Source organism: Sphaeramia orbicularis, chromosome 1, assembly GCF_902148855.1.
Source record: "Sphaeramia orbicularis chromosome 1, fSphaOr1.1, whole genome shotgun sequence".
Taxonomy (NCBI): domain Eukaryota; kingdom Metazoa; phylum Chordata; class Actinopteri; order Kurtiformes; family Apogonidae; genus Sphaeramia; species Sphaeramia orbicularis.
The window spans coordinates 43,033,818-43,048,692 of NC_043957.1; the positions used below are offsets into that span (position 1 = coordinate 43,033,818).

The following is a 14,875-nucleotide window of genomic DNA, read 5'->3' on the forward strand; positions in this document are numbered from 1 at the left end:
CAGCCCTATGTGAAACTCACGATGCTCTGAAGTCGATGGTAGGAAGATCTTATGCTGTTTCAGAATATTTAGATCGGTATATAAACAGTGGTTGTGTACTAAAAGTCCCATGTCGTGATCATCGTATTCAAGATGGCAATAATGCCCACAAGACTGAAACTTCTACTGTACAACTGCAAGATGAAGAAAAGGAAGATTTAGTGGTTGTGGCCGCTGTTTCAGTCCAACAGTAGCAGAAGAAGAGGGACATTTTAAAATGCTAAACGTCAAAAAAACAGCTTAAAGTAGTTTAATGCCCCAGAACAGTGATCAATTGTCACCAAAGTTTGTGTGGACATCTGTAGTCATGTCCACTTTCACCTCTGCAAAAAAAGTTTAATCTGAGAGTTCTGGTTATTCATTATTTCTTTCATTCATTCATTTTCTGAACCACTTTATCCTCTAGTCAGTCGCAGAGGCACTGGAGCCTATCCCAGTATTAGAGATGTCCACACATAATGTAGTGATGATTGATGCTCTTTTCAAACATTAAACTACGCGTCAACCTATTTTTAATTAAGCGTTTTAGAATGTGTGTTTTCTGTGTTTGGGATTGTATGCTGTCTGTGGTGCTGAAACAGCATTCCTGTGACGTATTCAGGAAAACTGATCTGTACTGTCAGAAATTAGGAGTCACAATAAGACACCAAATGAAGAAAATTGAAGTAGAAGGTATAAGAATAAAGCAAAGATACACAAGAATAATAGAGGGAAGTGAACATTAAAAACACTAACCGTCCGATACGCAGATCCATCACCCTGATCCATGTCACCCAGATACTGTGGACCGTGTATTATCTCTATGCAGGTTTGGTGTTGTTTTTTCAAGTTCATTTTTCTGTTAATAAAACACCTCTGCATCGTGTGTTTGAGCAATCATTCACACTGTCATGACAGTTTGTATTCGACCCCTCTAAGAATGGCACCAGTGCCGCAGGAATGACGTACTGCTGTCTATAGAAACACCTTACGTCCACCTTAAGAACGCTAAGGGAATCTCTGTCTATACATTTGTGTGAATGCCGTAAGGGACCCCTAATAATAACATAATGTGTTCTTCTGATCTACTTGTGGCCACCGCAGGAACATGTGGGTTCTGGAATGGCCTCCTGATCCACAAACGTCGTGCGTTGTTCTTAGGTTGTTCATCAGGCATTCGTTAGGGCGCCCTGTGAAAGGGGGTTTCGTACTGTGTTCATGGAAAATCTTGGACAGGATCACTCACCTGGCTACGAACTTATGAACGGTCTACGAACACTCCATTCTTTTAAGTCTGACTTGAGAAGGTCGTACGAAATGTTCCATAAATCATTCACACGGTGTTCATAGCCACTCATAATGGCATTTGTGACTGAGGCTTTAAGTCCACAACCAGCTAATGTGACCACACAGTTAAGTAATGCCTACATAACTACATGTTAACACGAATAGTATTATTGACATCAGCACCACTACATGTACATTACCTTAAAAACTTTCCTTGATTTCAAATTACTACATAATGTGAAAATAAGTAACTTGTTATTTTTTACCACCAGCTAACATGACCACACCACCAGCCAGAGTGACCACTCCACCAGTCAATGTGACCATGGCACCAGGTAATGTTACCACACCACTAGTCAATGTAAACTCATCACAAGTATATCACATAAAGTGCGTGCCCTTGAAAACCCTCAGCCTTCAGTCCACACCAAAGTTTTTACATATACAGACTGACAGAAGGACGGACAATGTGTCGGACACCCCCCCCCCCCCTCCAGGACCACAGTACATAATTCTACAAGTAACGCAACAGTACTGTATAGGGCTGGGTATCACAGCCAATTGCCTTAATCAATTCGATTTTGATTCAAAAGGTTCTGAATTGATTAGTTATGATTCGATTTGATCCGATATCGATTCGATTCAGTATTAACTGATTGATTCAGATTCAATTAGTGATACCAAAGTACAATTTTGAGCTGTAACCTGATTATATGACTACCGCAGCCATGCAACACATCAATACTGGTATCAATATTGACAGTAGAAAGGAAATAAATATGACAGTAAATAGCTGAATCTGCTCTTAAATAATGAATGGGACAGAAACATTGTCATTTTTCTACAGTGGCTCAGAATAGACTTTTTTTTGTTAATGCACTACCTCATCACCAGGCCATGCAACCTTATTACCAGTAAATACAATTTCACCACTATGTCATACAACCCTATTAACAATCCTCACCACAAGTTAATACAGTTTCATCACCAGTCAATGCAACCTCACTACAAGTCAATGCAACTTCAGTGCCAGTCATTTCAACATTGTCACCCTTCAATATAACCTCTTCCCTTGTTAATGTAACTTCACCACTAGTCTATTCAACCTATTCAACCGCAGTTCACAACATGTCACAACAAGGTACTTAAATGCATTAATTACGACATCACTACAAATGTATGCCATTATCACACTGTTAAGATGTATGTCATGCATATGATGACTATAACATTATATGACCTCAGCACTGGGACATTTGTATTATCTTGAAAACTATTTAATTTTAAATATAAAAAATACTATTATAATAATTAAATTGTTATTTTTCATCAACAGTTAACACGACCACACCACCAGCTAATGTGACCATATCACCAATCCAATCACTATAACCACACCACCAGCTAACATGACCATGGCACCTGTCAATGTGACAACATCACCAGTCATTATAACCACACCACCAGCTAACATGACCACGGCACCCGTCAATGTGACAACATCACCAGTCATTATAACCACACCACCAGCTAACATGACCACGGCACCCGTCAATGTGACAACATCACCAGTCATTATAACCACACCACCAGCTAACATGACCATGGCACCCGTCAATGTGACAACATCACCAGTCATTATAACCACACCACCAGCTAACATGACCATGGCACCCGTCAATGTGACAACATCACCAGTCATTATAACCACACCACCAGCTAACATGACCATGGCACCCGTCAATGTGACAACATCACCAGTCATTATAACCACACCACCAGCTAACATGACCATGGCACCCGTCAATGTGACAACATCACCAGTCAATGCAACCACACCACCAGCCAACACAGTGTCAGTGCCTGGTAATGTATATTTTACATCAAATAACATGTTTAATATAACCTCCCCACCACTGGCCAAAGTGTCGTTGCCCAGGAAGTCCTTTCTCCTCACCTAAAGGTCACAAGAATAATTGAGGAGACTCATGAATTCATTGAAAAGTAGCAAAGGAAGGTGGTAAAAAGAAGAAATGGACAATGCTGGATACAAACCTTATAGACAACCATCAACCTTCCCAATGCATGCATTTTTAATGTGATATGCAACATGTTTTTATACCATACTATAAGGCTGCACAATTAATTTTTAAAAGATCACCATCTTGAATGTCTGCGGTCAGACTGATCTCATGAAATCACATTGCATGTGACGCCAGTTTATTGCATTTGGCATGCTATACGAACGCATTTTCATTCTTTCGCGTGTTACTTAATGCCATTTGATGGCGTACCAATGCGCTAGCTGCTAATCACTAACCCTAAACCTAATCCTAAACCTAACCCTTACCGCTAATCACGCTGGTCGCTAATCGCACTAATCGCTAACCCTAAACCTAACTCTAACCCTAACCCTAAACCTAACCACTAATCACGCTAATAGTGTGTTATTATACGTGGCATAAATATATATACAGTGAAAGCTTATAATGCATACAGATAACACACCAATTAAAAGTGGCATGTTATCTGTATGCAATTCATGATATCGCGTTGCTGCGGTAAAGAGAGTGAAATGGATGAAAACCCCAGTGGTTGTGGTGAGAGTCACCCACCCAAACTCATGCCCAATTAAGGTTTGCATTCGGCGGTGTTAATCTCATGTCGGTCTTCTTTTCTGTCATCCAGATCCAAGTGTCTTTTCACGTTCACTTCTCTGTCTTCTGCTCTGTTATTGTTCTCCTTTTCTTGTCTTTACCGGTGAGGATAACTCGGCCTTTAACCAAGAATCAAAAGTCTCACCCTCTCCAAAACTGTTATATTAAAAAAATTCCATTCTGCTGGCTGGGAAGTTTCTTTGCGCTGCAAACCTTCCAGATCAGCTAACGTCACTTAGTAACCGGGACCTTAAATGACCGGACTACTTGCAGAGTGACATGAAAGACCATTTTCCTTGATAGCTGTGCAATAAACATTTTCGCATCTCTCATTTTTACACATTTTTCACATTTTTGCCAGAATCATGCAGCCCTACCATACTAGCACTATGTGTAATTTTTCAAATCAGTGCACTTTGTGATGTTAAACGTTGTGCTATTTTAGTCAGTTTGACCTAGGTTAGCTCTAGAGGTGGGTACCAAAAGTTGGTACTAAACAGGCCTGGGGTTAAATAACAATAGACCAAAGTATTGATAAGCTCAAATGATATTGGTTTTTTTAACAGTCCTGAAGACAGGATACCCTGACTGACAGCAGAACAGTTGTCTCCCAAACTTTTTTCACTGACTTTGTTTCTCAATAAGACATTCATGATGCATTTTTTGTGATTTTTGATATGAGATACCCAGATTGGGTCTCTCAGGGGTGGGTCAGCCCTCTGTCAGACACTGCAGCACAGAGGGGCTCAAATATGCACAGACATCCAAGAGACAATGGCCAGTGAGAACTAAAGAGGAAAATGATCACTTCACTTAATGGCACAGAGCATCAAGTCTGCATATTTGGCCAGAAAGATAAGCAATTTATCACAAAGCCTTGTGAATTTCAAGTTCAGGCAGAAATGCACAGTTTTGTTATGTATAAAAGGCTGGTAGTATGCTAAAGGTATGCTAGCAGTCTGATGGCCACTCTAAAAATTAAAAGTGACTGTCAGACAACTGATGTTTCGCTGTGGATCTGTCCCTATAGATAATCTGAATTAGTCACAGCATCATGAACTGATGTTCATAACTTTAGATAAGGTGGATTTAGAGATCTGGAGATGAACTAATAGACAAACTACAGCCCTGTTAAAATACTAATTAATAAAAAAAAAATCCTCCATTCAGATTAATTCTTAAAAATGATGAATGAAAGAATATTTTCTTTTACTCTGAATAACTATTAACATTTGCTTCCCATTCCTATCACAATAGAATCAGAATCATTGAACATCTAAATATATATTATTAACTATGCTACAAATTGAAAAAAAAAAGGATAGCAAATAAATTCTGTGTACCAGATACCACAGCAGACCTCCAGAACTTGTCTGGAGCCTGTGCCTTGGGTCAGAGCTTTTTTTTTTTTTATTTTTTTTTATTTTTTTGCAGCAAAAGACGGACCTACATCTACACCTACTTGAGATCTCTTTGTCTTTTTGGCAGTTGTACTGCAGAGCAACAATACCCAACATGTTGTACTATTTTAATAATTTCCATGTAACAACCTCTCTACTAGTCAATGCCATCTCATCACCAGTAAATACAACATCAATTCAACCTCATTACAAATCAATGCAAAAATCTCAACATCCTCATGATTTAATGCAACTTCATGACTAGTCAGCATGTCACAATCTGGAATTACAAGTACCATGATTAATGCATTACTACAAATGTATGTGACTCCATGACATATAATACCAATACCAATGCAATGTATAAGAATGCCGTTTTGTTTTGTTATGAATTACATACTAATATGACAATGCTAAAATTATCCATTTTCACCACAAACAGTCAATGGAACCACACGTCCAGCCACAACAGCTCCTGTGCCAGGTAATGTATCAGTAATAATGCAGTAAACTCAGCAATACACACTCTTTTAGGAAAGTGAGTTTTCCAAAGGCTTTATGATGAATAAAATTCAAAATGAACCATTCCATTTCATCACCACACCTGCAGTAAACAAGTGGCGTCAGGCACAACAAACCCCGCCCCTCACACATATTGTAGCTTATTTTGGTATCGATTCATCTGACGTCATCCTGTCTATGCATGTGTTGATGTCAGCATATCAATTGTCTCTATATATGTGCCACGTTTGAAGTAAACTGTAACAAAATTGATGTTTTTACAGACATTTGAAATGTTGCCCATTGTAAGTAAAAGGAAGAAAAAAAGATTTTAAAAAATTCATAAAAAATTTTAACTTTAACCTAGTTTTCCCAAAAGGTAACCACATCTATTCTGGGACACTGGCAATCTGTAAACCAAATTTGGTTTGAATTCAACCAGTAGTTTTGCAGCTACAGTGTTAAGAAACAAACAAAGAAACAAACAAACCAAACCAAAAACAATACCCCTTGCCTGCCCTTCGGGGGCGGGGTAATAAAATATGATTATTTAATAGATATATCTTATGGATTTTATATCACCAGACAATGCAACATCTACACCACTAATTGCAGCATCATGACCAGTTGTAAAATCTCAGTGCAACCTCATTAACAATCAATAAAACCACATCACTAGTCAATGCGACTTCATCACTGCTCAACCTCCCCATTACTCAATATCACATTACTACCAATTACCAACAAAACAAGTTTGGGTAATTTGTTATTATTTGTTACTAAAAAAGTTATTTCACAGAACTAGAATAAGTTTTGTTTTGTTTTTTACTACTAAGCAATACTAAATATTTTTACAATGATCTTTACCCCCTCTTTAGTGTAAGTTCTAAACTTGGTGTGAAAATTAACCAGCTGACTGTTGTGTTGAGCCATTTTATAGCATAAAATGCAGATTTTTGTATATTTCTAAATTTGTCTAAACAAGAGCAGCAGTGTTTACATGTTTCATTAGAACAGTCATTTAATCAATATGACATTCTATTGATCACCACAGTGTCTTTATCAGGTAATCTTTCACAATCAGTTTATCATTCCCTATTTTCTCAAATCAACTTCAGTACCCCTCAATGAAATATTAACATTTTGTGAGTAGAAACACCTGTATACATCTTTCAAATATGACTTGTACCGGGATTGTGTTATTTTATCCTCTACTTTCATCTTCTTCTTAGGAAATGTAACCCTAATCCCAACCACAGTAAATGCAACAGTACCACCAGCAGTCACCACGCCGCTTCCTGCAATCACAACTATGGCCACAACTGCTGCCCCCCGCAGAAGAATTAATCTTATATTCAGAATTGTCAGAACATTTGTAGATGCACTTAGAGACAGTTCCACACCTGAGTTCCGGCGGTTAGCAGATGAAATCAGCACATCGGTAAGTTTGTGCTTTTTTCTTTAATTTGCTTACTTTTTTTCTAGTTTTGTTGTACCCTATCACAATCACATGCTGAATAATCCTACAGTGTTTTCCTAATGACTTGTTCTTGACATGGAAGTAGCCAATATACAGTACTTGTACATGTAATCAACAGACGGCCCTTGAAATCACATAGGCAATTTGATTGTGTTACGAAATGCAAGCGAAATTTTCAACAAGCGAGACTCTATAACATACAGTAGATATTTCCTTGATAATTGAGTGTAAGTTAGTATGTATGACTGTAAAATGTTAAAACAATCCTGCGATTAGGGACTGAATCACAGGATTAGACACTAAATTAGACAATATATTACATTTGAGGAGTTGAACATTTCAGTGACGAAGCAAGAAGAAATTCAACCTTTAAAAAAAAATATAACAGTGATCAGGAAATTATAGAACAGTGGGGGTATTATATCAATTCAAGCCTTCTATTTTCTTTTCAAATGTAATTTCAGAAATTTTTCATGAATTTCCTTCACAGCTCAATCCAATTTACAGAAGACGGTTTGGAAGGTTTTTCATTCGACTTATTGTCAGATCCTTCCGGTATGTATCCTATATGTAAAAAGTCTATTATTCTGAAAAGCAATTTTAACTACTAGAAACATTTTGTCTTCTTCCAACAATGTTTTACTGTCATGCATTTACAGCATATCATTATTGGAATGACTGGATAGCGTTTAAAGGGGGAATATGTAGTATTTCTATTTTCGAATATTTAAAAAAATATATCATTAAGTGTGTTGAATAAAGAGGTCTGAAGTTATGGCAAAGTTGCAGATGTAGATAACAAACTGGAATAAAACTCCAAGGCATTCTCTTTAAGCATTAAAATGCCTTTATTCTCATGGTATGGTCATATATAGACCTTAAAAGGCATTTTAATGCTTAAAGAGAGGGCCTTGGAGTTGTCTTCCAGTCTGTCATCTAGTTTATGAATCCCTTTTTCCAAAGAGCACCTCAAACAAACTCCTTTTTGGACCCAGAAGCATTCCTTCCCATGATTTTTTGAAAGTCGCAGATATACTGGATTGCAGAGACATGAACTGAATATGTTCATGCCAGTGGTCCACAGAATTTACTCAGCTGGTTCACTCTGCTGGTTCCACATGATGAGGAAAAAACAACATCACAGGGCCTTTGACCAAAGTGTTAGAGAGTGATCAGATGGGATGAGAACCACAAAGAAACAACTTTTAGAGTAAGAGGAAGTGACAAAGCATTCACTAAAAACATTTCCTTTATTATATAGTTATTATATGATATTAGGTTTGGATTATTGTATGTGTTATGCCAACTGAGCTATATTGTAAACTATCATCCGATGCAGTACGTGAAGATCATATGACAGTATTACTTTGATTAACTGTCAAAATAACCAGCATGAGCTTTTATTTGTTGATGCCATAATACATATGTGTGTAAACAATGACCTTTAGACTTTACTCAGTAAGTGATACAGTCTCTGATTACATAGTATTGATTCATTGGGGGTTTTAGTAGCTGTAGGTATTTTCTGGTATGTGACTTTCCCCTGTTGTTGAGAGTTCGGAATATCAATACTGCATGTAACCCCTTCAAATTTAATCAACACATTTCATTGGATTTCTTTGTCTGCATAATTAAATTGATCACAGATATAATTTAACAGTAATCAAATCAATACTCAGGAGTCAGGGCTGACATAAATAATCTTTTTTATGTATTTTTACAGTCAAGGATCAGTTGAGGCAGACGTTGACCTGGAATTCAATCAGACAAGTGATTCATCGGTAAATGCCAGTTCAGCTGCTGAAACTTTAGTGGAAGCTGCATCAAGTGGTAACATTGGTAACCTGTCTGTCAACGCTTCATCTGTTTCTGCAACTGGTGAGTTGGTTTCAGTCTTAAGTTTCAAAATTGCCTGCGTCTGAAAAATGCTATTATGTATAGTTCATCTAGCATATGTGATAACAGAACAATTTTCAAAATTTTAAACCTGTCTTTCCAGATGTAGTAACAACTCAGGCTCCCACTACAGCTGTCAATGCAACTACCGCACCAGGTAAAAAAAAAAAAAAAAAAAAAAAAAAAAAAGAAAGGAGTTATTGAGCTACAATTTCTACATTTCTTATATTCCTTCTATTACTGAGGTTTTCATACATAGTTGTCCATAATGTTCGAATAATTTTCTATTCAGACATATTCCTCTTTTTATTCCTATTTATAACATCAGTAATCACCTTTGACTAAATCTCCACAAACTGAGTCTCAGTTACATTTTATCTATCAAGAATAAATCACATTGTCACAATCATTTCATGACAAGAGGTAAAAATATTTTATTCCAACTTTATGGACAACAGTGTAATTTGTAATCTGTTATTTTTAAGATAATTCACCGTTCATAAATTGAAAAACAACATCCATTTTTGACACTGATGAAAGCAACTACTATTCATTTTTGGTCAATGGATTATGCTTTTTAGAAGATAACATTTTATTTAATGACAGCAGTGTTTTCCACAAATGAAAAAACAGAATCAAGGTGTAAACCAATTAGTCAATATAGTTTGCAAATGCAAGCAAATAAAACTGACATTTATGTGTAATTTAATCACCACCAGTCAATGCAACCCTAATACTAGTCACAAATGCATCACAATCAGGTAAAATCTCACTTTAGATGTGTGTTAGTTCCTCACTAACATGTAAATAATAATACTTTTAAAGATCAAATAAAAGCAGAATCAAGACAAGTACAAAATGTATTTTTAATGTCAACTATGAATACTAAAACACAAAAAAAATCTTACACTTTTGTCCAAATGCAACTGCAGCTCCTTCAAATGCAACTGCCGCTCCTTCAAATGCAACTGCCGCTCCTACACAAGCAACTGCAGCTCCTTCAAATGCAACTGCCGCTCCTTCAAATGCAACTGCCGCTCCTTCAAATGCAACTGCCGCTCCTACACAAGCAACTGCAGCTCCTTCAAATGCAACTGCAGCTCCTTCGAATGCAACTGCAGCTCCTACACAAGCAACTGCAGCTCCTTCAAATGCAACTGCAGCTCCTTCGAATGCAACTGCAGCTCCTACACAAGCAACTGCCGCTCCTTCAAATGCAACTGCAGCTCCTTCGAATGCAACTGCAGCTCCTACACAAGCAACTGCCGCTCCTTCAAATGCAACTGCAGCTCCTTCAAATGCAACTGCAGCTCCTACACAAGCAACTGCCGCTCCTTCAAATGCAACTGCAGCTCCTGCAAATGCAACTGCAGCTCCTACACAAGCAACTGCAGCTCCTACACAAGCAACTGCAGCTCCTACACAAGCAACTGCAGCTCCTACAAATGCAGTGACCCCAGCAAGTACAACTGCATCAACAGATCCTCCATCATCAAGTGAGGGAACCCTGGGCCTTTCTTTCAGCCTTAACCAGACATTTACATCAGATCTTACCAACACGTCATCCTCAGCATATAGGACATTAGCAGCCACGGTGATTACTGAGGTAAGATTTCTTTGCCCTGTAAAAAAAATGCTGCATACACACAACAGCTTGGAGCAAAATGTCATTTTACATTATATTCTCCCAACATTTTTGAATCGAATATTTGAGAAAAGGTATATTGTTAAATTAACCTCTGGTCATGGTTACATCTTTGATTTTCATGGTTACACCATTTTTAGATGTGTTTGGATCCACCATGTGTCCCTATAACTATACAGTTCCTCAGGACTGACCACACAGACTGTCTTATCATCTGCCACAAACCTTCACTTGTGCTTGAGCATGAACTGAAGAGGTTTTGGTAGTCAAAAGGTCAGGGTCACTGTGACCTCATAAAACATGTTCTTGGCCATAACCCACTGTCACTATTTGTAGGTTCCTTATAATTGAGAGAAGTGTGGTTAGAATATAAATTAAACTGCGCAAAATCTTGCAGGACATGGTATGTGCCCAGCTGTGATCAGCTGATCACAGTTGTCATCCAGTGTCAGTTCATTCTCACTCATTAGGTGGTCTGTTTAAACTCAGATCCAACAGTCCCTGGTCTTTCATCACTATCAACCTGCTCAGAAACTGCCACCACCACCCCAGCCTCCAACCCCCTACACTAAGTCCTCAAAGACTCCATGTGTATTTGTCCTACACAGCTCTTGTACAGGGGCATTTGTGCAGCAGGCTCCTGCTTTGTTCAGCATGTGTTGGGCCAAAAATCAGGAAACATCAAAGAGCAGAGCCAACAGCACCAAGTTCAACTGTATTACCATTTGTTGCAATAAATGGTTTAAAAGATGACGTGAGTGTTCCTGCCTGAATGCAAGGATTGCGGACACGTCACACTCAACCTAAGGTTGTAGTTCCTTAATTTACCCCAAAATTTTAAAATAGTCTGTTTTTATTCATGTTAGTATGTAATGTATGTAGACGAGGGCTGAGTGCGATGGCCAAAAGTTTCCTGGTTATAGAAATTTTCATAGCAATGGATATTAATTATTACAATAAATATCAAATCCTTGTTTCTGTCAACACGTCCCGGGTGTACCCCGCCCTCACCCCTAGGTAGCTGGGGTAAGCTCCAGCACATCAGTGACCCTCTCAAGGATACAGCAATTCAGAAGACTGACTGACTGACTGACTGACTGTTTCTTTCAAGTTTAAAGGTTGATGTTTGCTTTGAGTGAAAGTAATGAAACCAGATGGTCATTAGAACATTCAAAACAGTTGTAAAATAAGATAAAATCTTTTTTTGAATATCAAAATGTCCATGAATGAAATTGAGTAAAACAGTATAACATTGAAACAATTCCATTTTTTACTGATAACATAAGTAATAAACCCATAAGAGGAATTGCAATAGATCTGATCAGTGTGATACAATATCACAATAACAGTAATATAGTTTTAGAGACAGTGCATGTTGACACACAGTTTTACTGAAAAAGCTTTTGGTCTTTTTAATTAACTTATAAGAGGCAATAACATCTCTTTATTTTTAAAGATGAACAAAATAGGTGCGGCGCTTTATGGATCAAGTTTCAGGCGCTCGCTTGTTAACTCTTTCACGTAAGTCTACACTTTGTCCACAATTTCTTCTCTTGTAATTTTTAATTTGCTGTTAGACATTATTGCTTTCTGTTTTGTTACTGCAGGAATGGATCTGTGAGAACTTCCATGACGCTTGTGTTTAACTCACCAAGCTCAGTTCCAGCAACAAGCACTGCAACTACACAACTCAGTAATAGACTTGCCAGCTCCACCACTTTGAATGTCATATCAGGCAGCGTTAACACAAGTAAGTCAATAAAAACTGGGACAAAAATATTAAGTACTGGTCCTATATTATCATGATCATTATTACTATTGTTTAAAACTGTGCCAGTTATATTGAATATTTTTATGGATTAAAATACTAAATGAGCTGATGATTGAAGTAAGAAGTATTGTGACAAAAATATCTGAATCTGTTCCAAAACCAAACCACGGGTCTGGATCATATAACATTGTTTTAAACTCATCCATGGTTTGTCAAAACATTCTTTCTGTAGGTCTTCATACTTGGTAGCCTTTTTTATTGTTGTGTTTCTCATCTAGTATGACATTTATGATTGCTCACATTCCTCTGCTAAATTTGTTTCCATTTCCCTTTTTCCACATTTTAGTATTTTTTTATTGATATGACAACTTATCCTCCTTTCTCATATGTAATTTTTGTTTTTTTTTGAAAAAAAATTGTTTTAGTTTTTATTTTTGCAGATTTTGACATTTTCATTTGGGCACTTTTTAAGCACAAGTTGAGAATGGGACTAAAAACTGTTGGATTGAACCACGCCTACTGTCAAATTACCCGATTAACCTTTGGTATTGATTAACATTTCACTGTTGTTGCTTCCACAGCTTCTACAAGTACTGCTTCTGCAACTACTGCTGCTCCAAATGCAACTGCTGCTCCTTCAACTCCTGCTCCAAATGCAACTGCTGCACCTGCAACTCCTGCTCCAAATGCAACTGCTGCTCCTGCAACTCCTGCTCCAAATGCAACTGCTGCTCCTGCAACTACTCCTGCTTCCAATGCAACTGCTGCTCCTACTACAAAAGCTACAACAGCTGCAACAGCGACCACAGCTCCTCCAACAGATGCTCCGTCATCCACTGAAGGAACCCTGGGACTTTCATTTAGACTTGACCGAACATTTACATCAGACCTTGCTAACTCATCATCCAACGCATTTAAGCAATTAGCAATCATAGTGACTACGGAGGTAAGATTCCCTTGTACTGTAAAAAAAAAAAAAAAAAAAAAAAAAAAGTCATATTAAAAAAAACCTTGGGTACACTGGCATTTTAAATGGTATCAATGTGTATAATTTTGTATTGTAAAAAGAGAGGAAATATATCCCAATATTGACAATTAAAAACTTGATGTTATTAAGTATATTAAGAAAGCCGCACTTAAATTAAACTTACTAACCACCATCCAACTTTTTAATTTACAGAGCTCTTACTGTTTCAATCGTGATTGTGGTCTATTGTTGTATATAACTTATATAATGTGATAACAAGTGTAATGTTCTTTATTTTTCTAGATCAATCGCATATGTAGAAACCTTTTTCCAGGTTTCAGACGCTCGATTGTTGACTCGTTCAAGTAAGAGTACATTTTGATCGCTGACTATTTTTTCCCCAGTCATTTGTAATTTGCTGTTAAAAATCATTGCCTTTGGTCTTGTCATTACAGGAATGGATCTGTGGCTACTTCGATGACTCTTGTGTTTAACTCATCAAACTCAGTTCCAGCAGCAAGTACTGCAACCACACAACTCAGCGCTCAACTCGCCAATTCCACCACCTTAAACGTTATACCAGGCTCTGTTTCAGCACGTAAGTTATTGGAGACTTAAAATCTACTTCACTTTTCATTTTTATAAACGCTTTTCTTGGTTAACGTTTAGTTTTGAACTGCTTGTAGGCCACATAATTTCACTGAATTGTGCATTTTCTTTTTCTACTATTCCAGAGTCAACATCAACATCAGCCGCTTCTCCTCGGCCCACAATGATCTCTTTGTCACTCTTATCAATAATAATGCTGGCCATTACACAGATGCTGGTAGAGTTGTAACCAGCAGTCACCAGTAAAATGTTTTACTGCGTTACCAAGTGTGTGAAAAGATTTACCAGTAAGCCAAAAAACATAATGTGTGCATGATGAAATTTACCCATTGAATGATGTGGTAAAAAGATGTGCTGTGTCTACATTTGACACGATTTTTTTAACAGTATTTAACAAATGTGATGTTATTATTACTTTTTTTTCCGTTCTATTTTATTTAAAATACTAATCATCAGGATTTTAACCCCAAAATGTTATAGTGGTTACTCTTTAAAGGAGTAGCAGCCTTTTTAATGGATATGGGTTTTTGAAATGTTCTTTACTATTCTATTATTAATTGTGGCAACATTTTTCATTGTATCAACATTTTAAGGTGTTAATATATGGACTATTTATTTTCACTGTACAATCCAGCACAAAACAA

General features: G+C 37.3%; 1 protein-coding gene across 1 annotated transcript in view; it reads left to right on the forward strand.

The window, feature by feature from the left end:
- Window positions 1-14,875, forward strand: part of LOC115425860 (mucin-2-like) — a 40,518-nt gene extending 25,643 nt beyond the window's left edge. The window contains exons 32-44 of the mRNA XM_030143683.1: window positions 1,578-1,640; window positions 5,805-5,846; window positions 7,096-7,304; window positions 7,834-7,898; window positions 9,067-9,221; window positions 9,343-9,396; window positions 10,172-10,845; window positions 12,341-12,405; window positions 12,492-12,634; window positions 13,237-13,601; window positions 13,926-13,987; window positions 14,078-14,220; window positions 14,357-14,875. Coding sequence (XP_029999543.1) covers window positions 1,578-1,640; window positions 5,805-5,846; window positions 7,096-7,304; window positions 7,834-7,898; window positions 9,067-9,221; window positions 9,343-9,396; window positions 10,172-10,845; window positions 12,341-12,405; window positions 12,492-12,634; window positions 13,237-13,601; window positions 13,926-13,987; window positions 14,078-14,220; window positions 14,357-14,460 — 2,144 coding nt within the window. The 3' untranslated portion in view covers window positions 14,461-14,875. The remainder of the gene's footprint in view (window positions 1-1,577; window positions 1,641-5,804; window positions 5,847-7,095; window positions 7,305-7,833; window positions 7,899-9,066; window positions 9,222-9,342; window positions 9,397-10,171; window positions 10,846-12,340; window positions 12,406-12,491; window positions 12,635-13,236; window positions 13,602-13,925; window positions 13,988-14,077; window positions 14,221-14,356) is intronic.